The sequence below is a fragment of the Panicum hallii genome, chromosome 9 (assembly GCF_002211085.1).
Source record: "Panicum hallii strain FIL2 chromosome 9, PHallii_v3.1, whole genome shotgun sequence".
NCBI classification, from domain to species: domain Eukaryota; kingdom Viridiplantae; phylum Streptophyta; class Magnoliopsida; order Poales; family Poaceae; genus Panicum; species Panicum hallii.
The window spans coordinates 6209149-6230659 of NC_038050.1; the positions used below are offsets into that span (position 1 = coordinate 6209149).

Sequence of the window (21511 nt, forward strand, 5' to 3'; positions counted from 1 at the left end):
TTACAGCATTCAGTCAAATACTACAAGTATGAAGATGGATGAAAATAAGTAAAGTCGATAGAGACATTGTTGATAAAAGAAAAGGTCACCTTGGGAATGAGACGTGACAAGCATTTGCGCAATATAAAGTGATCCAAAGTATTGAGCATTCATACATAGCAATCTTCTAGAAACGAGACTAGGAGTTACACATGTATGTTTAAACCAGATGGTTTTAGGAAGTTGAACTCGACTTTGCTAGTAGAAGATGTCATTTGGGTTAACATTTTCCACCAAATACACATGTTTTGTGAGTTAGCTGAACAATCAGTGTGAATGTAGTTTGAACTTTGAAGGACACCAACAATTCAACACCCAAGAAAGTTTGCATTGGGCTAGCCTGCGAAGACATTCTCCCCTAACCAAGCAGCTATGTCACTACAATCTAGTACATTTGAGTTCCTCTCTCTACAGAGACAAAGCCATCCATCAAGGTAAACCCTGCAACTGGGATGGTGCAACGGAACTTGTCCAGCTACTCCAGCTCATTCACTCATCATCGTCTATTCATCTATGGCATCTTCATCTTCATCCGGCAGTTCTATATCTTCATCATCAAGCGTGTTTCCTGGCTGAGAGCTTGACTGGTTTCTATCGACCTCTGTAGACCAAAAGTTGAAAAAACACAAATTATCAGAAGTTCGAGAGAACAAGTGACAGTATCAACTATCTACGGAGGAAAATACAGTACCAAACACAGCCAAAACTTTGCTAACTCTTGCCTTTACAATTATGAAATACAGTACTTATTAATATAACTGAAATGGCATTAACCATTAACAAAAGACACACCCTCAGAGTTAGATGAATCCAACAGATATGGGAGTTCCAGAAGCTGGAGGAAAGACTCAGTTTGTGGATTCCTGCAACTTCCTGTGTATAAGAAAGAAGAAATGTTTTAAGTACAAGCCAGAAGTTTGATAAGAAAGGAAATAGATTCAAACATTTTCAAAGAGTTATATGCAATAACTGTTGAAAGACAACTGGAAATGCTTAGTCACATAAAAATTTTCTGGTAATTGCGAATTTCAATAGAAAGGCAATTTGTCAAAAGGAAATTCATGACGCACCAAACTAAAGGACTGAGAAGTTTGACTAAATAAACATTTTCAATAGAAGCTGGCTTGTTTACGACTCATAGTTAAATGTGAATACCAAACTTACTTGTTATGGAGGAATTGGAGACTGGATTGGAAGGATTGAAAGATGGTGCAGTCTGGACAAAGTCAAATGGCTTAACCCCTCTAGTATTCAACTTGTTCCGAACCCATTCTCGGTCATCTTGAGTGTCAAGCTGCTCATCCCTTCAGTAAAGTAATTAAACAACTCCACATTTAGCAATGGCTAAAAACTTTCAGAGTACTGACTATGTGCTAACAAAGAAAGAACATTATATACACCAACCGAATAGAAAAGCGCCTTCGAGTTAAGGGGAAGATGCTATTGAATCTTCTTGTTATCGCAAGCCATTCTTCATCATACTGGATTTCATGTGGTCCTGGATTGGATGGAATGTCTATAACCTGAAATGGAATGGTACAATCTCAGAGACAAAAATATAAACAAAACTTTATTCATAAATATAGCAACTATCCTGAAAGGAAAGAGAACCTGCAAAAAATTCCGCCCAGGAAGGCACTTATCAAGGGCAAGAAACTTCGTTGTAGGTCCATTCTCTCCATGTTGGATGATAGCCGGGAACCGGCAATGCAAATGTGCTGAAAACCAGTAGGGCGGTTTTAGTTTGTTCAGTAATTCAGCTGCAGGTTTGCTACCTAGCGTTCTATTGTTAACCTGAAAATAAATGGACATTGACAATAGTATAATATACAGATGCAGCAACATTCCAGAAGATATATGAATATGAGTTAGGTATGAATGAAATATGTATTGCGTAAGAAAGTGAATTCATTCAAACTACACACTGGAATCAAATCAAGACATCTTATGAGTAGAAACCACGCATGCATATACAGTAGTCTACCTCTATCACACTATTGCCTTTCCAAATAAGAATAAACTAAATTTCTAGGCCCTGAGTAAAAGGAGATAGCAAAGTTGGACCCAAAGGAGATGTCCAGCTTCAAGCAAAAGGCCCAGAACAAGAGCAGGTTAATCTACAGGAAGGGGGTGGAGAGCAGTTTAGAGAGTTGTCCAGTTATCCCTGGTAAAGGAGTCAAGGCTTGAGAGACACTAGTAAAGGAAGGCAAAACCAAGAGTCTGAAAAAAACAACAGATGTGTTGGCCAGGTTTCACCTGGTAACTCTTGGCAAGATTTACTATTCACAAAAATGCAAGGACCAATGCATATTCTAGAACTAACAGGGTGTTTTGGTTCTCAGAACAAATCATACAGTATTCTGGCACACTAACATTGAATCTGTCTTGAGACATTTTCACAAAGTTAAATGTCATTGGGGAAATCATGATGCCATGCCATTAAGCTTTAACATAAGGCATTCTCTTAAGCCAGTTGACATTACCTCTTCTTCAAAGTGCTTCTTCGCTCTAATGAGCTTCTGCCAGTTCCCATACTCAGTAATGCCCAGAGGCCAATCATGTGATAAGAATATATCTAGTGGCTCCTTCACATGCATGAGCTTGAGAACATCATAATGCCTTACATGGTACACGGACCGTATAGTCTGTTCATTGTATGGAGGCCTCTCATAGTGTCCTGCATAGATAGAGGAATGAGTGAGAACTCAATGCATAACAAAATTTACAGTTGGGTCATTTTTCATCAGGCTTCCCTCCTTTGCTATCTTCTAGATGCAAAGGCTAAAGAATAACAAATCCAAAGCGTCCCATGTAAAATCAAATAGACTTGCCTGAGTGATAATTGTGTTGCTTATGTATTCCTGATAGTCCACCAATTCGGATGTTTCCAAACTTAACAACACCAGAAAACCCCAAAAAGTATATGTTAGGTGCTGCCCATCCTCCATAGTACCTGTGACAGTAATAAGAGCACAGCACAAAATAGCAGGCATTACACCATGAGCAAAGAAACACATCAAACTTAGGTGCAGTATGGAACAGTTGTACTTTTAATCTCCTTGTAATTAATTTCTACATAAATTGTCAGTTAGAAGCAAAAGAAAGCCTATTCTAATAACAACCAAGAGTGGGTTCAATTCCAGTACATGCCAGTGTTTTAATGTGGTCCATACACTGACTACAAGCACCCTGGAGACCTGAACTAATGGACAATAGCGGTGGCTACTGAATACCATAGTTCCACAATAGTCACCCAATACTTGAGTTACGCTAAAACATGTTCATAATACTAAATTCAGTTTGCCCAATTCTGTGAGAGGCAATTCTAGTTATTTGCAAATGAACATGAAGATATGTTAACAAAAAACTACAGGAAAACGTAAACCACAAATTATAGAAATGGAAAAGACTCACAATTCCCACAGATAATTGGATGCTTCATGATTTCCACCGATAAAGATGGTTGGGTATGGGGCAACTGCTTGTCCTGAGTAGTACTTCCAAAATGAGTTCATGGCACGATACTTTAGTGGGACATTAACACATCGTAAATCATCTTTATTCCTAACAGCCTGGAAAAAAAATACAATGCCATGATGTGAGTACTACTATCAAACATTACTGAATATCAGACATTTCCCCCAAGTTCCAAACAGATGGAGGAATGTTTATTCAAACGGAAAAAAAAACAAGCACGCGATATTTGGTCAAACGCATCCAATATTTCATGTCATGTCATGTCATGCAAACGTCGAATAATCGAATTACTCCGCAGAACCGCAACACAAGAGAGGACGGGGAGCAGGCACCTGGAAGTCGCCGCAGCAGAGGAGGAGGTCAATCTTGATCCCCTCGGCCTCCTCGAGCCTGCGAAGCGTGTCGTAGACGATGTCCAGCTCCCCGTGCATGCAGCCCTCCACCGCGATCTGCACGGGAGCGCCCGGTGAGGCATTACGTCGAACACCTAGCGCCCGCACGCTGAGAAGAACCACCTCCGAGCCCCCAACCCGGAGCGGACGTGCAGCGAGAGTATTCCAGCGGGGGTTCAAACGGATGGAGAAATCCAGCGGTCCTTACCTTCATGGCGAGCGGACTGGAGCTGGCGGAAGGAAGCCGGCGAGCAGCGGGGGAGCGCCGTGGGGGGAGAGTATAGCCGGGGCAGGAGCCGGCGGGAGCCGTGTGAGGACAAGTCGCGGGTCCGCGTGACGGTGGGGCTTTTGTGATGGCTTTATGGTCCCCGCGGCCCACTTGAAGTTCGGACTCGGATTGTTATGGGCCTCAACTCAATCCAGTAGTTGGATGCAGAACCGGGGTCGGTCTTTGGATGAGATTAGGCCCATAACTGTAAAGAGGATCCGTTGACAAGTCAACGACGGTATTCTGCTCTGACACTGGCGTGACGACCAATCACGGAAGGGGATTGTCGTCGCAGTTGCTCTCGAGTCTCGACGTGATGTGCATGTGCTGGTGTTGGTTTGCGGTCGTCAGGGGGCTGGCTGATGAGGTACTGAGCATTTTTTTTCTTTTTAAAAAAGAGATCAGCGTAACTCATTCCAAATTTCCAATGCTAAACTACAATCGACTTCATAGACAAACTCGGCGCTGCAACTTGAGATACGAGTCCAACCAGCGTTAACTGGTATTAAAAAAAGCATTAACTGGCTAACAAGCAGCAGAAACTGATCGAGAAGGCTACTACGAGCGCACGTAAATCTCAAGAATAATAACACGTGTTTATTCCGAGATTACTACGAGAACGACAACGGCAGAAGTCTACTTACAAAGATTTTTCCGGAAGGATGTGCACAGATCAAAAGAGAGCAAGAGCGGGTAGTTAGCTACGACCTTATGTCATGTACATACTACTAGCAGTGTTCGAGAACACGAGGAGAAAGAAGCAAATCCTTCGCTTTGATCGGGGAACGGCACGAGGGCGTCTCTGCTTCGATCGCTCAGCAAGACCAGCAGCTGAGGCGCAGCGCCTCCTCGAACTTTTCTTCCAGCTCCTTGTTAGCCGACTTGAAGCCCTCGCCGGCGTCGCGCTCGCGCACCGTCTTCCCCTCCTCCCGCACCGCGGCCGCCGCCTCCCGCCGCCGCTCGAACATAGGGAGCGACAGCGCGCTGCTCAAGCTGAGCCGGCGGAAGACGCCGGCCGCAGCGGCCTCCTCCTTGCGCGGCGCCGCCTCCGCCGGCTGGTGGAGCTGGTGGTAGCTCAGGAACAGCATCGACGCGCTCGGGGCCATCGCCTGCCTGCCTGCCTGCCTGATTAATCGAGAAGAAGACGCCTGCGAAACGAACACGGATCGATTTGTACTCGGGCTGGTGGTCGCGGTAACGAGTTGCCGGTCCCGAGCGGGTGGGCGCCGGGCGATTTTTATAGACGCCAGGATCGATGGCGATCCGCTCGACGGTCGGATACGGTGGGTGGGCCAGCGGGTGGTGTGCCGGGGTTTTGGGGGAACCAGTGGGCTATCTGGTTCTCTGGGACGCTTTCGGAAACGGAACGGGAGCCGGCGGCTCGTGTGGGGTACGTGCCAACCCGTGGGAGGAGACCGGGTGCGCAGGCGCCAGTTTTGCTGCGGTCACGAAGGGAAGGACATGGCCGACGGAATCATCTTGGAGTTGGACCATGTGATGGGGGGGATCTAACCTACTTTTTTTTTTCGAAACAGGAATCTAACCTACTTAGTAGTAAAATACCTACTAGTATAAAACCGAGTGAGCGAGCAACAGTGCAAAAAATATTGCTAGTCATCACTACTCTTGTTTTCAACAAAAGTCATCACTACTCTGAATGAAAATGTTATCCACTGCGTAGCCCTGAACGGGGCTGCTGCCGGCGTCGGGAACCCTGCTGTGTGCCAGCGCGTGCCGGCACATGCCGCCGTGGTGCTGGGCGCACAGCGCTGGCAACTATTTCTGGGTGATCCACGCGGAGACGCAGTCAGGGGTGGAGCACGCGCCCGGGCGTGGGTCGGCTTCCTCAAGTTATATTTATTTTTTTATTAGATCGATCTAAAAATTTAATAAAATAAATTAGAATGATATTGTACATTTAAAAGAAGAAATAAACTAGAATAGCATACTATTATAATTATTTAGTTAATCCATAAAATACCAACTACTTGCTTGCACGCTAGCTTCGGGCATGCAATGACACCAGGCATGCACGTTGCCCACAAGCCCCACTGGAATACACGATGATTGGGCAGGGGCCCGCGGCGCGCGGGCACGAGCAGGGGCGCGCCGCCCCGTGGGATGTCAGCGCCGGCGCGTGCCGAGCCCACGCCAGACGGCGATACAGCTGAACCGAACCGAACCTAAAAACCTCACCTCCAACTGAAGTACCACGGTCAGAGATGGAGTAAGGTCTGTGAGCTGCGTGTATACGAGGACGATGATTTTGTCCTTGAGGTGACCAGAGAATGCCTCCATTGTGGGCACCTCAGACTGAACTAGGTAGACCTGGCGAATTTCTTGTGTCCCGTGGTGTGATCAAAAACGCATTCAGGAAAAAGAATCATTGGCATGGGACGGTTTGGCCAGGAGCAACGCTAGCACAGCAAAGAGACGCGAACTTGCAACAGCCAGTCCAAGAACAGAACAGATAGCAAGCAAGTAATCTGCAGCGCCAAATTTCAATCAGGTTAGATCATGCGATGCTGAGCTCTGTATGATTAGCAAAATTCCACAACGAACCAATTACACCCATCGCTAATCTGTAAACAATCCTATGCTTCTCCCTACATGTATATATATTATTGCTCCGACCAAAATATTCAGTGCAGCATGCAAACACTACACTACAAACTCCCTTGCTGCACACAATAACCCATGCATGCCAGTTGTATATGTTTATAAGAATGTACATGACTAGTGAGATATTAAGCATACAAATTAGTGGCTATATCAGTTCTGATATCTCTAGCTCTTCTCTAACACCTATTGCTTCTGCAGCCATATCACATAGGAAACATCCAACCACCACAGGTCCACAGCTTGTAACTTGCAGCAATACAAGAACGTTACAAAATCAAGTGCTTCCAAGCCACCTGGCATCTGCACTATATGAATGCGACTTGGAGAGGTGGCCTCCAGCTTCAAAATGTAGCTCATGCCGAACCCAGCCATTCAACTGGGAAACTCCGAGGCAACTGCTGCTCATGACAGCCTCAGAACTACCTGGAGTACGGTGGCACCAGTGCCACATATTGAGGTCACCGGAAGTTATAGTGGGAAATGGATGGGGTTAAGTACAGTATCCAGTTCCCAGTCACAAAACAACTATGCAAGTTTACACGTACAGGTACAAGTTAAACAGTGAAACCATACATCAATTCAACTTTCAATTGTAAGAGAAAAAACATGGCCAACTGCAAGCATCTGCCATGAAATCTGCTGAAATTTCTTCAAGTGGACATGTCGTTCCAGTTCAACTAACTTCCAGAAGTCCATCTCCTCTTGCGAGCTGGCCGCTCTGGCTTCACTTCCATATCAGCAGCAGCAGATTCATTTTGGGGAAGCTGCACTTCATTATCCACCTTTTTGCTTTGTGGTGCATCCTTCTCGCCAGGCATGGGAAGTTTGAAACGCTCACTTCGTCTCTTGAGCCTCTCAACTGTGTCTAGATGCCGGTCACGCTCTTCAGTTATCTTATCAGATGTCTGCCCAGTATCAACACTGCTCTTGATTTCTGAATTACCAACTGCAGCAGAAACTTCAGATTTACCTAACTCATCAGCAGTGGGGTCTTGAACATCAGCTTTGATGTCTGGAAATGTCTGTGTACTATCATCATCTATATTACTATATTCTATCTCCTTGTGGCTCGTCCATCGCTCCAACTTAGAGCGACCCCTTCTAGAATCCTCATTATTTTCATCATCTGATATGGCCTCTTCTTCCACTTGATTCACCAATGAATTATCTGGTTGAGGATTCTGGCTCTTCTTGGATGAGGCTGCATGACCTCTACTGTTCTCTTGCTCATTCGCCTCTTTTGCTTCAACCTATAGAGAGTTATATTTTAAGTAACTGTTGAGCAGCAAATATGACCAAAAGAGCATTTTTTAAAAAAGTATAAAGCAGAAGTAGCAAATTTACTTCATAAGAATCTTGTGCTCATTAAATATAACAGTCATGCTTCATGGTTTTTAGCCAGGACACTTATTTGCTGACCATAGACTAAAAAAAACTTGGCCATTGGGGGAAGACCGCCCCCACAGTATTTGTTTGGAAGAAGGAACCTCAGCCTTCAACCAGCCGAGAAACCCCCCGAACCCTGGCAGTGCAAACCCTAGGGCCACTCCATAACATGGGCCAAGACACCGTTCACTGGGCTGGGGACGCACTGCAACGGCGGCCACCACACCAGGCCGGCACCCTGCCACTATTTTATGGGTTGCCAGCGAGGGAGGTTTTTTAACAATCGCTTAAATTTGCTCCCTTGGGGAGTCAAATCGAGGTGCTGGAAGTGCTACTCAGGTGTCACATTGTCACAACCACTAGGCTAAGAGTTCTTTAGATCTGACCACAGATATAATCCCAATGAATACACAAATGGATCAGGCCCACTACTGACCAGAAAAGGACTGTTGCAATAAATACAAATTCAGAGTTACAAAGGGAAACTTCATACGAATCTTAAATATGTGATATGCATGTATACTTAAGAAAATCCCGGAATGATTCATAATTATACAACAGATGATGATGAGCATAGTCTACACTTAACAGATATGCGATGAAGACATGCATGTTATTCAGTTTGAACAGAAGTATTAGTGCTTCAGTCAATAAATGGATGCATCCATCTTTTGCCTTTGCGACAAATTCAACTGCATGACAAACAAACATCCATTCAACATGTTTGTTTATATTGCCTAATAGAAAAAAGGGGGAAAACTAATGTTCCAAAAATTATACCAGCAAACAATAGAACTCATAGGTTTAGTGTGGGTGTGGTTTAACCCCACAGGGGTAAAGATCTTCACTCAGCCACTACAAATATTAGATAATAATGTCTACCTCTCCAGTCTCCACTCATAAGTCTCACACAATGTTGATCCACATGGGACTGTATCATAGTCACAGAAAACGGGATCAAAGGTACCGTTCCTCGATCCAGGATTTCTCTTTCTAGCGTTACGTGTAATATGAATCATTCCAGGATTTCTCTCTCTTTCGAGCATTCGTCATGATGGTCACTTCTACTAGAAGCATGGATATTGGTTTGTTTCTCTGTCGTACTTAATTGGTCCCTATTTTTCTCCATTTTCTGGGTGAAGTGCAAAAGTACTCCTTCCAAATTATGTCTAATTTTCTGCACCTTACCTGATTCATCATTATCCAGAATCGTACAATTTCCATAACAAAGGAGCAAGAAATAGAAGCATGCAGTGCACCAAAGTTATTTTGTGAAGCCTAATGATGATTATATTTTTTCTTATTGACACTAGCCTTGGATGGTGTAACTCCTAGAGAGCTCTAGAAATTGCAGTTTAGTTTAGGGTTGTATAACTAACATAGAAATCTATTAATTTGATACATAAAGGAACATAATATAGATGGTCTACCAGGCTAGTTCAAATGTGGAAGAGTCTGTAATCTGCCGCAAAAACAAATGTTCAAGCAGAAGGCCACTAGTAGGTTTGCATTCCTAAAAAAGAACTATGGTTGCTCATACCTTATTGGAGATGCCATCAGTATACTGACTACAAAGTGGAATCATTCAGAGCTCACATGACAGCCTGACAGGTGACATTAACATTTATGACTAGTTATCGCTTGTTTTACAGCAGTCAGGCTGGTTGACGATATTAGCATTCCGGACATGATGCAACAGATGCATGCAATTCATATGTACACATCTAATTTGCCAGATAGGTCTTGGTGCAATAGAAGCATGCACACAGCACACTCAAATCCAACAAACAAGCACGCCCATGATTGGTCCGGCTTGGTGAGCCATATGCACATTTCTCAATATTGTAACAGCTGTTACTTGATCTCAGAGTAGTGCATATATAATATCAGTTTTCTTTTCAAGTGCGCTTACTGGACGGAACCCTAAAAGGGCCCTACAGAATTCTTTACTTTTTTGCGGGAGTTCTATTTACTAGTGTACATATAACTTGCTTTAGGTGACCTGACCCTAATTGGTGGTTGTAAATTAATATACTTATTGCTATTTGGCTGTCCCTCCCCCCATACAATATTAGTAACCTGAACAGGGTACAGCCAGTTGATGGTAAGGCAAGCTTATTTTACATGGGAGTCTTCAATGTTGAAAATGAATGATGCATAAAATACATCATGGTACCCATACCTACTAGGCTACAACTCCCTTCATCGTGAAATATAAGGTATTCTAGTAATTTTAAGACAAATTAAGGAGGTAAGCAAAACACTAACATGACCCTCACGAATCCATTGTTTGGCTGTCAATTGGTGCATTTCAAGGATGGCTAGCTGATTGGGTGATGCATGATTTAAAGGGAAAAGTTGCATGTCATTAACTGGCAGCTATTGAAGGGGATGTTTAGAGCCAAAAAAAAAAAGGTATCTTTGCATGTCATTAACTCGGCGGAAGGGGAAACTTTAGTGGAGAATTAATTGACGGGTGTCCAAATACACCTAGAATACCTTATATTTGGGGACAAATTTTGAATGCTTGGATACTTTATATTTCAGGGTGTAGGGAGTACTCTATCGGCACAGTGCTTCTTGAATTTAATTCAACATATAAAGTGCCACTATTTTGTTCTTAAAACTAAAAAATATCGGGAGGCAAAGCATGGGCACTGTAGTACTAATACAAATTATGCAATATATCAAAGTAAGCAACTCGTTAAGTGTGTTAACAAGAAACAGGATCCTAGCGCATTGGGAAATTTTACCTCTTTTTTTCAAAGACGATAACCTATAGCTTTATGCAAACAATTTTATCACTGGTCAGATGACTGAAAAAACACCGACTTGTCAGCACTCACAGATTTATGTAAACAGTCGTCATAAGCACTGTAGAATAAAACCCCTAAGTGCATATCAAGAATATATATGACCAATATATATTTTTCACTTAACGATCATACACAGAAAATTCCAGTTCATCTATCTAATTTATTTATTTCTTGTAAGTAGTAGGTGCATTACAGATAATGGCTATGCATGTAGGAGCCATTTTCCAAATAATTTCATACCTTCCCGGTGCGATGGCTTTCATGGTCTTCACGTCTCCTTTTGCTTGATCTGTGGAGGTCGTGCTCACCAGGCTCTGAACTTCTGCCCTTTCTTGCGCTCTCCCTATGCCTATCTCTACCTATGTGGCGAGCATCGGAACTGCCAGGTAGACGATTATTGTTTTGTTTTTCTTGCCTGGAGTTCCTCTCACTGTTTGAGTTGTCATCACGTGGATGTACATCAGAACGCCCTTTATTCTGCATGCTATTTTCTTCCACACCCTGACCTCTCCTTGAAGGTTCATTTTGCCTGGTACGCTCTTGGGTTTCTTTGCTTAATACCGAAGATCTCAGTTCATCCTTCTTCCTACCACCACTGACTAACTTATCATCCATAACCCGACTAGCCCGACCAGTTCCTCTTCCTTCTTCCCTCTGAAGGGTTAATGCATTTTCATGTTTGGGTCTCTGCCTGTCCTCCCTTTCTCTCTGTCGCCAACTGTCATCTTTGTGTTTGGCATGATGACGATCATCGGCCTTCTCCCGTATTCTACCACTATCATCTCTTTTTTTCTGATCAACTCCATCATCCCTCTCTCTTTTTCTTCTGTTATTATCATCCCTTGCTCTATAACCATGCACCAAGTCTTCATTTTCAGGCTTCATTCTCCGCAAGTTCTCATCGTCCTTATTTCTCTTGATATGAGAATCGTCCAAACTTTCACGGCGATTCAAAACCACATCACCACGCTCCCTTTGTCGAGAGCCCCTCCAGTCACCATCATCCAAACGCTTACGCGAATGAAGATCTTCATCTCTATCATTCCTATCAGTGGGCCTCACCTTATTTCTATGCCTTGCACCAACTTCAGCATTGTACTCCAGCCTCAAATCTTCCTCTTTACCTCGTCTGCTGTGAACAATATCTTCTCTCCTAGGCCAAATTTCTGTCTCTCTTACCCTATCATAACTTCTACTCCGTATGTCAACCCGATCTCTGTTTGCATAAGACTGGTGGATATCTTCCCTGCCTCTGGGAGGCAAATGTGATCTTTCCACATCTGGTTTGCCATCTCGAGAAAACTCGTCTTTTCGCCGGAGGTTGCGTTCTTCCACATCATGATGCCTTCTTGCATCATTTACTTTCCTTGAGTGCCTATCCTGAAGAACTTCTTCACCAGATTCAAGGCGTTTCTGCTGATCTTTGCTGCTACCAGACCTCCCTTTACTATTTTCACTAGTCCTCAATTCATCAGGTTCACTGCTATTGTGTCCAGCTGGTTGCTCAACCATAGATACAGGTTTCTGCTTTTTACCAGAGTGACCCAAGTTATCATCCTCATTTGTATCACTAGGGTGGTCTGAGGTAGCATCATCACCATCCACTTCAACACTATCAACCAATGCGAGCCTATCATCATCATCATCATCATCATCATCATCAAAGTGATCTTCTGTACTCAGCTTATCTGCCACGTCATCAGCAGCAACAAGTGATCCTTCTGAGTCACCCTTAGTTTCTGGGCCCTCAACAGGGTTCTCTCTCCGTGAATCATGGCGTCTCTTTGAGGATGACTGACGAGGTATTACTTCATTGGAGCTTTCAATTTCTCGGATAGAGTTTTGACCCAAGGACCTTCCTTTCAATGACCTTAAGACAAAATTTTGGGGACAAGCATTAGAAATATACCTTAACAAATGAATGGCCAAAGGCACCAACGTAAATATTGTTTGAGAGACATTAAAATGAAGCAATTCAAGTTAAATAAAATCGGATACATTTTTGTAGCATAATGTACGATGTCAGCTATGACCCTGCAAAATTCGAACCTAATATTCAAATTTTATGAGGAGAGACATATAAGACAAATTCCATTAGGGAGTAGATTGAACCACTTCAAATAGTTTAGGGGAGTAAAATGAGCCGTAATTTTGTTCAGAGGGTCAAACAGATAGAATGAATTGGTCGGAGTAGTAAGATGTCTAGTTTTTACCTGTCCCTACTTTTCATTGATTATAGGACATAGCATCTAATGAAAGAACAATTGTATTTACAGCAGAAAATCTTTGTTCTTAAATTTAGTAATAGACACAAAATTTTGGAGGGGAAATTATGGTGCAGGTTCTTGTGGAACAGCATATTTACCATGCTCCACCCCTGATTAAACACTGAAAACCAGGAGATTTACCATAATAAGTCTCTAGGTCACAAAAATACTGAACAGTTCAGCAGGTTAGTTCAGGCTCAAATTTTACATTTTCAGTTGCCCAGAGCCCCAGACTAGTTCACTCTTTTAGCTTCAGATAAACTGTAGCCATCGCCACTGTCTCAGCTTGATAATTTTGCGCCCAGTCACTCCCTCCAAACAGCTCAGCAATGTTACAATAGGCAGCAAAGGTGACCAGTGTGTTTAAATTTAACACTGGATATAACACTGGCTCCCACATAGCACAAGGTTCAACAAGTAAGAGGAGCAGTACATGCAATGACCTCATCAAGGAAATTTACACAGATGGAATCACAAAAACTAAATAATGTGTTATCCTGTGTGCATATAAGTTCCGGTACGCCATACCTAGCTCCACGAGGAGAACCTCTTGTTTTGTAGCTGGGAGGAGACTGAGCATTGACATCCGTGGACAACATATCACTTTCAGATGAAACTGGTAACTGCCTCTTATGTTCTGTCTTTATCCCCAAATTTGAGTTATGACCAGAATTATTAATCTTATCTGATGGATAGGGCTTGTCCTCCTCAACATCATGGGCTCCTTTATTACCTCCTTGAGAATTCTTCTCATTTTGGTCCACTGTCGCATCATCCATTGAATCACGGCCCTGGCACACAATCTGGAAAGCAAGGAAATGTTAAGAGTGGATAATGAATAACTAGTCCAAAACCCCAACATGTTTCAGAACAGATGTAACATGGATCAGATCATAACAATTTACCTCAATAACAGAATCTGAATCACGCGTTCGATGTGGGCGTGAATCAGCAGATGGAATCCGATCCGAGTAAAGCATTTCAACTTGTATAGGTCTCCCTGTCATCTGAAAAGCAAACTCACATTACTGCATAATGTAGACAGGCTGGAACAGAAAAATGAAGAAAAATATACAGTATGTGTGCACTAAACTTCAAACATTAACACCCACACACGCATTCAAGGGGAGAAAAGGCTATGGAGTCTCTATTGGTTTTGTAGATCAAGCCCACACATACTCAGATGAATGGTTGTTAATGATATAAATTCATGTTTGCTCTGTTGCAGATAACTATAAAAACGAAGCACAGGATTGATTGCGTGGAACACCAACATCAATATGTGACATACAGACAACAGGATATACCAATACTTGGAAGTGATGATCCATCTTACACACACAAAACCATAATATATCAAGCAAGATTCCAGAGGTGGAGGGAAACTCAATACCACTGGAGTCCGAATGCTTGCAGGACCTCTTCCTTGAGAACTGAAATCCGTATGCCCATTATCCGTTTTATTGCGTTTATCAACAGATATGTCTGGATGACCAGTAGCCGCAGCTAGCTCTGGTGGCAACTCTGGATCATAATCCTGGATGCAAATCAATAAAACATTATTCATCATCACTGCAGATAGAACAGGATAATATTTTCCATAATGGGATTATATCTACCTGTTCTGAGCGGCCACTTTCATACACCCGTATTCTAGATTGCATTGTGGACTCTATTCGCAGTTGGTCCTGATGATATAAAATTTTATTGCCTAAATGAATGGATTTAATAAACAAATATACGCACAGCCAAATGTAAGAAATGGACTCACCAGCTGCTTGCAAAAGTCTTTCCACTTCTCTTCATCAAGGCCAAAGTTAAAGAAGTCTGAAATATCCACACCAGGGTACTTCCATGGCTTCTCCTCAAATGCAGTATCCACATCAATATCAAATATTGTCCTGTTTCAAATAATAATAAATTGTTGCTATAAATTAATAGCAAATGGCACAGAACCATAATCAAAAAACAAATTATCTTTAGACGAAGAAAATAATGAATGAATTTAAACTGTGATTGCTTCTGAACTCTTAATCTCATCCTAGAAACTAAGACGGAGGCATCCAGCACGGTACTATTAGTGCTTCTAAGTTTGAGAATCTAAAGTATTATCATAATCCAGTAAGCATATCCCCGCCATCCAGTGCTCACTGGTAAGAATGTTCAATGGTTTTATCTAGTATCAAATGTGAACGAAAATGTTGTACATGATTGCTTAAATATACAGTATTCAAGTTATAGCTGTTTCTTAACAGCGGGGAAGGTGAATTTTTTTTAGAACATATATCAGTGGTGAAAATTTTGTAGAGTGCAGAGAGAAGCTTAGGTAAATGGGTAAATATCATGCATTTATTCTCCTTTCTCTATAGTCCCATGTTCTCAAACATCTGTGTGGCCCGAGGTTGGTAATTTATACAAAAAAAAAAAGCAAAATGCAAACCGCATTCTTGCGTTTTCGGAATCGATTGCGATGACCCGAGTTTGGTTCGAGAGAAAATAACGAACCTTTTAGATTGGTATTTTCAGGCAACAGGCAGTGTACTGCCTGAAAGCTGGTCTTTCTGGGGGTTTTGTAATCAATTGCTCGATTTTGAATGCATAACAAAACTACAAACTAATTGGTTTCAGGGGGGGGTTTTTTGGTACGGTGAGGGAAGCACATTTTGGGAAAAGGAAGCCGTGAATATACTCCATTCTCATATGATGGGCACATTCTCTCTTGGAGTCTTGGTTCAATGACCAAGGCAAACAAGTGTGCTTATCATCCCCATTTACTCCTGTCATTAGATTTTCCTCGTGAAAACCAGCTGTTAAACTCTTGACGCTTGGGTGTCCACACAAAGCTGCGCCTGTGCAACATGCATGCAAAACGATGGGCTAGCAGTGCAAGTGGATGGCCTAACAGATGCAAAAAATGAGGCGTCTTCCAGTATGTGCCGATCATATGTGAATTTTTTTTTCTTTTTGAAATGTGCCCATCATATGAGAATGGAGAGAGTATACAATAAGATTTGGGAAGCTGAGCTAACCAAGCCGGGTACCACATTAAGCGATCCGGATTCCCGAACTCTCTTCCAACTAGTACATTACCTTTCACAAACTCTAAAAAATCATGGCCATATGGCACATTCGGAAACACAGGTTGTGATAGAGATCAATACCATTGTGTGTGGAACAGATATAGCACTGTATGTCCTGAACTGACATAATATGAGTGGGAAATCTACAAACTCTGATAAGAAATAAAATCTCCACTTCATGAATTCTTGTCATGTACACTTTGTTCTAATAAATAAACGCAAATTCATGTATTCCTCATTTTATCAAAAATGCCATTATGTTAGACCTGGTTGATCACAGACACAGAAGTAAATCATCTGCCCCTACCCACATGAAAATATAAAGCTTTCAGGATCAGGCATTCCTCTGTGGAACAAGCTACTCCTTCCTTTTGAAATTTTAAGGCTTAATTCGTTGAGGACAAGCCTTTGACCAACAATTACTCTATTGTAGTACATAATTTTTGTGACACAAAGCTGATGCATTAGATTCATATTTAAAGATACTTTTGCATCACATAAATGAAATATTAATAGAGTAACTCTTGGTCAAAGCCTTGTCCTCACAAAACGAAATACACCTTATAATTTCAAAATGGAGGTAATATTTCTACTAGTTTTCCCACCACAAAAAATACTGCTCATGTGACCTGGCTTTCAAACAACCACCATTAGGTTTGATAGATGAATTAGCCCAAGATCACAAATGTTAATACAAGAACTTCCCACCCAAAATAGTTCCAGCCTGTCACCTTCCATCTTAATGGTCTTAATGGAATATCGTCTTTATATAAACTAATGCCACTCTCCATGGGGTTCTTTGACACAAAAGAACTGCCACTACTATGTACTATCATATAATACGATAGTCAAAATGTGTCCAATGTAGTCATTACGAACTGTATACACCCTATGCTAGTCTGTGCAGGATGTTCGTATATTGCAGCTCATGGAAGACTTGGTTCCAACAGCAAGTTTCAACCTTCAACCGTCCACTTGGATGTACAAACATCACACAAGTGTTTATAGCTGCCTAATATGGACTTAAGCCATACAATAAAAAAATGGCAACCGATACAGAATAATGATTAAAGATGGGATAATCGGTAAGACATTCGCAAGGGCAAAAGAATTGAAAATAAATGGGTATACTGTATTCTGAAGTATATTTATTGCTGCTACCAGTTAACTCACTTGTGAGGAGGAAGTGTGAAATCTAATCCACCACCAAAACCACGCCCTGAACCACCCCATGGATAGCCTGAATGGAAGTTTTTATTCATGCCCCGACCACCAGCAGGCCTCCAGTCACCTCTTCCACGACCAGAGAAAGGGCCTGAAGGCCCAGGAGGGCGGAACTGGCCAGGACCACCAGGAGCCCCACCTATTGAAGCTCCAGGAGCGCCAGGGCGTACATACTGCAATATGAAGAAAGAATCAACAAGGCGAACATAAAATAACTTTCAAAAAGTACAACCATAAAGCCTTTTAGTCCCAAGCAAGTTAGGATAAGCTAACTTTCAAAAAAAAATACAGCCAGGAAAGTGGGAGAACAGTTATTGGCATTAATCAACAGAAAGAACATGACAAAATTGCTAGTTCATGTAAAAGAAACAAGAAAAAGGTGAGCAGTTCTTGCCCTAGCAAATGTAGTTAAATATCATCAGTTTGCTGACATGCAAGTCATGGGAATAGCTGATGCATAAAAATATATATCATGCTGTCAATGAAACAAAATTAAATTCCAAATCAATATGAAACTGGCACTTCTGTTCACATACAGCAGTTTGTTTTTTCCAGCGTAAGAGATATTGTAGTTTCAAGAAACATTGCGTGAAAATAAGGATCATGACTGCTATATCATCCAATATTACACACCCATTTTGTAGAAATCAACATTTTCTTCCAAAAACAAAAACAAAAATGAAGTTCATGCAAATTGTCTTAGACAAATCAAAACCACAAAATTAAGATATTACTCATACATGCCTAAGCCATATGAACTGGTTTTACCATATCTGAGCACAATATGAGAACGAATGGTCATGCAACAATCCATGCGAAACAAAATCTCCAGTGATAAATTGTTGACGATAGATTAGCATCAAGCCTAACATTTCAGCTCCTTGGGCTACACCAGCTTGCATTGTGGCTCTTGTTGGGTTTCGTCTATAGCCTATCCTGACCTTCTTGGGACATGTGGCTTGTTATTGTTATTGTTGCTGTTGTCGAATTACAATTACACCTACAATTAACTCATTTAGCTTGACTTGCATGTATATACAAGCCTACAAGGTATAACCTCCCTTGAACGACCTGAAGGTCTAAGAGGCTCAGTACAGGTTATCAGGCTGTCACCAGTTCTTCTAGGTAAGCAGGGCCATATTTGTGTTGGTAGTGAGGAAAAGGAAACATATCCATCAGCAGCAAATTGTCATTTTTCGCTTTTGAGGTCAACACTAACAAAACTAACTCAGCTATCAAATTCTAAACCTGCAGCCAGGGAGACTAACTTGAGCACATACAGCACCATAACTTTGAGTAGCCAAAGAGCTAGGGTTTTTAGGACACTGCCAAAGCTTTGAATTAATGGCAGCTTGACAAACATGGAGATGCACTTTGAGCCTGACGATATCAACTAATATGTGCCCCTATCGACAGGACAGCAATGATATTAGTGAACTGGATATGCTGCACACCTCTGTACAAGTGAAATAGTGGCATCATTCTTTCAAAACGGACAGCTTTGTACAGATCACATCTGCATATGTAGATTGAAATTCGATTACTGACTTCCGACTTAGTACCAATCAGCCTCAATATTACCAACATGATAGCTAGTCCAACATGGAGATCACCCGTTCCAAGGGCTGAGCGTTTGAAGATGCTATATGGAAGCATCCAATAGAAAATGCAAGATAATTGGATTGTTGCCTTCTTCTCTTCCTTTATATGCTAATAATGCATTTACAGTTACATTGTGGAATGGTAAGCAAAGGATTGTAAAAAGAAACTAAAGTTGACAAGAAATTTCCACAAAGTAGCACAGTACAACATAAAGTATAGTGAGTTGCAACCAGGTTTACGCCGTCTCCCTCTGCAGGGGTGGCCAGAGCGCATCGCACGCCTTCTGGGCCCAAGTAACTGACCTTGAACATGGAATGGTGCTGCGGATGGAACCCTGGGCCGCCGCCACTGTACCCGATCCTCCCGCCGGGGGCCGCCACCGCCTTACCAGGCTCACCGCCGTCTTTCCGCTCCCCCTCCGCCCCTGCCGCTGCTGGGTCCTCTCCCCAATCCTGCTCCTCCATCCCGGGGATGTGTGGTCCGTCGGCGACGATGACGAGGTCCTCGCCGTCCTCATCATCGCCTTCGTCCTCCCCGAGCCCCCGACGACCGTCAGTCTCGTTGAGCACGATCTGGATGTCGTCCTCGCTATCGCTGTCCCAATCCTCGCTGCCGGCCGCACCAGCTGCCGCCGACGACGAGAGCCCGGGGATGGCCGGCCCGGAGTCGCCCGCACCGCCCCCCATGAGCGGATCGAGGTCATCCGCGGCGGGGGGCGGCTTCGCAGGGGCAGCAGCTTCACGCTTCGCGGGCGGCGCGGGCGCGCCTCCATCGTCGTCCTCGTCGGCCCAGTCGCCGGTCGGGTCGACCCCGGGTATGGGGTCGCTCCCTCCTAGGAGCCAGTCGTCGTCGTCTTCCGCCGGCGCCGCCGCCGCCGCGGGGGTAGGATTAGGGTTTGGAGGCGGGCGGGGTAGGGTTTCGACGGGAGCAGGGTTGGATGGCGTGGACGTGGAGGCGGGGGTCTGCGTGGGGATGAGGATGTCGGTGTAGAGGTCGCCGAACTCGTCGTCGTCCTCCATCGCGGCGCGGCGGCGGGATCCGGGTAGGCGGGGTGGAAGGCGGCGGCGGCGGGATGCAGGAGGAAGAGGAGGACGAGTCGTCGAGTTCGCTTCGGAGCTGGCCTATTAGTTAGAACTTCGAAGGGCTCTTTTGGGGCAGTGATTTTTCTTCTTCCTCCCCTTCGAACTCCGTCAAACAGAGAGTTTAGGACATTATCACGTTATTACTGCCTTGGTTAAGTACAGTAAAAGATACTACCAGCCATGAGTCCATGACATGAGTACCGAAGTCAGATATGGGGCCTACTTGGAAATAGTTTTGGAGGAGTTTGAAATATTTCAAACAAAAAAAAACGAAACTCCACGCACATCCGAGATGATGCTTTTGGACCCCCTTCATAAGTTTCAGTATGATAAAAGGATATTTTTATCAATAGAAACTTTCATTTGGACCAACTTTAACACTAGCTTTGTCCATATCTGTAAGAAGTATTTTGACTGAAAGAACATTTTTATTAGCTTTTACTCGTGGTCGATAATTAGTGAAAATATATGCATTTCTATCTAGGGCCAAAAGCTTATATCAATGGAGGTTCCGAGATGATGCTTTTGGACCCCCTTCATAAGTTTCAGTATGATAAAAGGATATTTTTATCAATAGAAACTTTCATTTGGACCAACTTTAACACTAGCTTTGTCCATGTCTGTAAGAAGTATTTTGATTGAAAGAACATTTTTATTAGCTTTTACTCGTGGTCGATAATTAGTGAAAATATATGCATTTCTATCTAGGGCCAAAAGCTTATAATATGGTGTTGATTCGTAGCGATTGAAATATTGAAGATTGAAGAGAAATGATACGTTAAAGCCACTTTGAAGGCTTTTCATGTCATTTTTGCAGTAGGATGAAGGCCAAAGCTCCCTCGATTTAACTTTAACAAAGTGTGCGTGCTTTCGAGTATTCTAGCTTTGTTTTTCTAACAAACAACTAATCGAACAATACATAAACTTCATAGTCATGCCTATTTATCATGTGATTATAATTTGGTTGTAATGGAAATTATAAAAGAACTAGTTGGTGTTGGAAGCTCCTGCACATTGTGCTAGGAAGGGAAGTTCTGATTAGCGTGATTCTTGTCTTGTTTTTTCTAGAACAATATAATAAGAGAATCAATAGTCAAAATTGAATTTGAATGTCTCGCAGATTCAACCTATTCTTTATATTTCAAGTTGAAGGGAGCAGTGTAAGAAATATCTTTTATTCATTTCTCGGAGCAAAAAGAACGGGATAACAATTTGATTAGGAGGTATGCATTATGGCCAAAAGCTTTTGAGAAAGT

At 42.7% G+C, this 21511-nt stretch overlaps 3 protein-coding genes across 3 annotated transcripts; all 3 read right to left on the bottom strand.

Moving 5' to 3' along the window:
- Positions 1-129: 129 nt before the first annotated feature.
- Positions 130-4276, bottom strand: LOC112878066 (lariat debranching enzyme). Its single transcript, XM_025942464.1, has 10 exons — positions 4117-4276; positions 3849-3965; positions 3454-3611; positions 2871-2992; positions 2523-2716; positions 1651-1833; positions 1444-1562; positions 1204-1343; positions 832-912; positions 130-640 (listed from the first exon to the last, which is right to left on the bottom strand). The coding sequence occupies exons 1-10, from the start codon at positions 4120-4122 to the stop codon at positions 543-545; spliced, it is 1218 nt and encodes a 405-aa protein (XP_025798249.1). The 5' UTR covers positions 4123-4276; the 3' UTR covers positions 130-542.
- Positions 4277-4648: 372 nt separating this feature from the next.
- LOC112878067 lies at positions 4649-5480 on the bottom strand. Its single transcript, XM_025942465.1, has one exon. It carries the CDS (start codon positions 5280-5282, stop codon positions 4992-4994), a length of 291 nt encoding a protein of 96 aa, XP_025798250.1. The 5' UTR covers positions 5283-5480; the 3' UTR covers positions 4649-4991.
- Positions 5481-6686: 1206 nt separating this feature from the next.
- Positions 6687-20320, bottom strand: LOC112877675 (FIP1[V]-like protein). The gene is made up of 9 exons (XM_025942033.1): positions 19476-20320; positions 17521-17744; positions 15039-15168; positions 14887-14955; positions 14661-14804; positions 14173-14274; positions 13796-14070; positions 11241-12870; positions 6687-8048 (listed from the first exon to the last, which is right to left on the bottom strand). The coding sequence occupies exons 1-9, from the start codon at positions 20190-20192 to the stop codon at positions 7476-7478; spliced, it is 3864 nt and encodes a 1287-aa protein (XP_025797818.1). The 5' UTR covers positions 20193-20320; the 3' UTR covers positions 6687-7475.
- Between the last annotated feature and the right edge of the window lie 1191 nt (positions 20321-21511).

Excerpts from the sequence above, each read along its gene's own strand:
- LOC112878066 (XM_025942464.1), bottom strand. Across the intron at positions 3,612-3,848 it reads TCTGCTGCGGCGACTTCCAG|GCTGTTAGGAATAAAGATGA; the intron begins GTGCCTGCTCCC and ends TTTTTTTTCCAG. Across the intron at positions 1,834-2,522 it reads AGAAGCACTTTGAAGAAGAG|GTTAACAATAGAACGCTAGG; the intron begins GTAATGTCAACT and ends ATTTATTTTCAG.
- LOC112878067 (XM_025942465.1), bottom strand. The coding sequence starts at position 5,282 with ATGGCCCCGAGCGCGTCGATGCTGTTCCTGAGCTACCACCAGCTCCAC.
- LOC112877675 (XM_025942033.1), bottom strand. The coding sequence starts at position 20,192 with ATGGAGGACGACGACGAGTTCGGCGACCTCTACACCGACATCCTCATC. Across the intron at positions 14,956-15,038 it reads AAGACTTTTGCAAGCAGCTG|GACCAACTGCGAATAGAGTC; the intron begins GTGAGTCCATTT and ends TTATATCATCAG. Across the intron at positions 14,071-14,172 it reads ATTCAGATTCTGTTATTGAG|ATTGTGTGCCAGGGCCGTGA; the intron begins GTAAATTGTTAT and ends CTTGCTTTCCAG.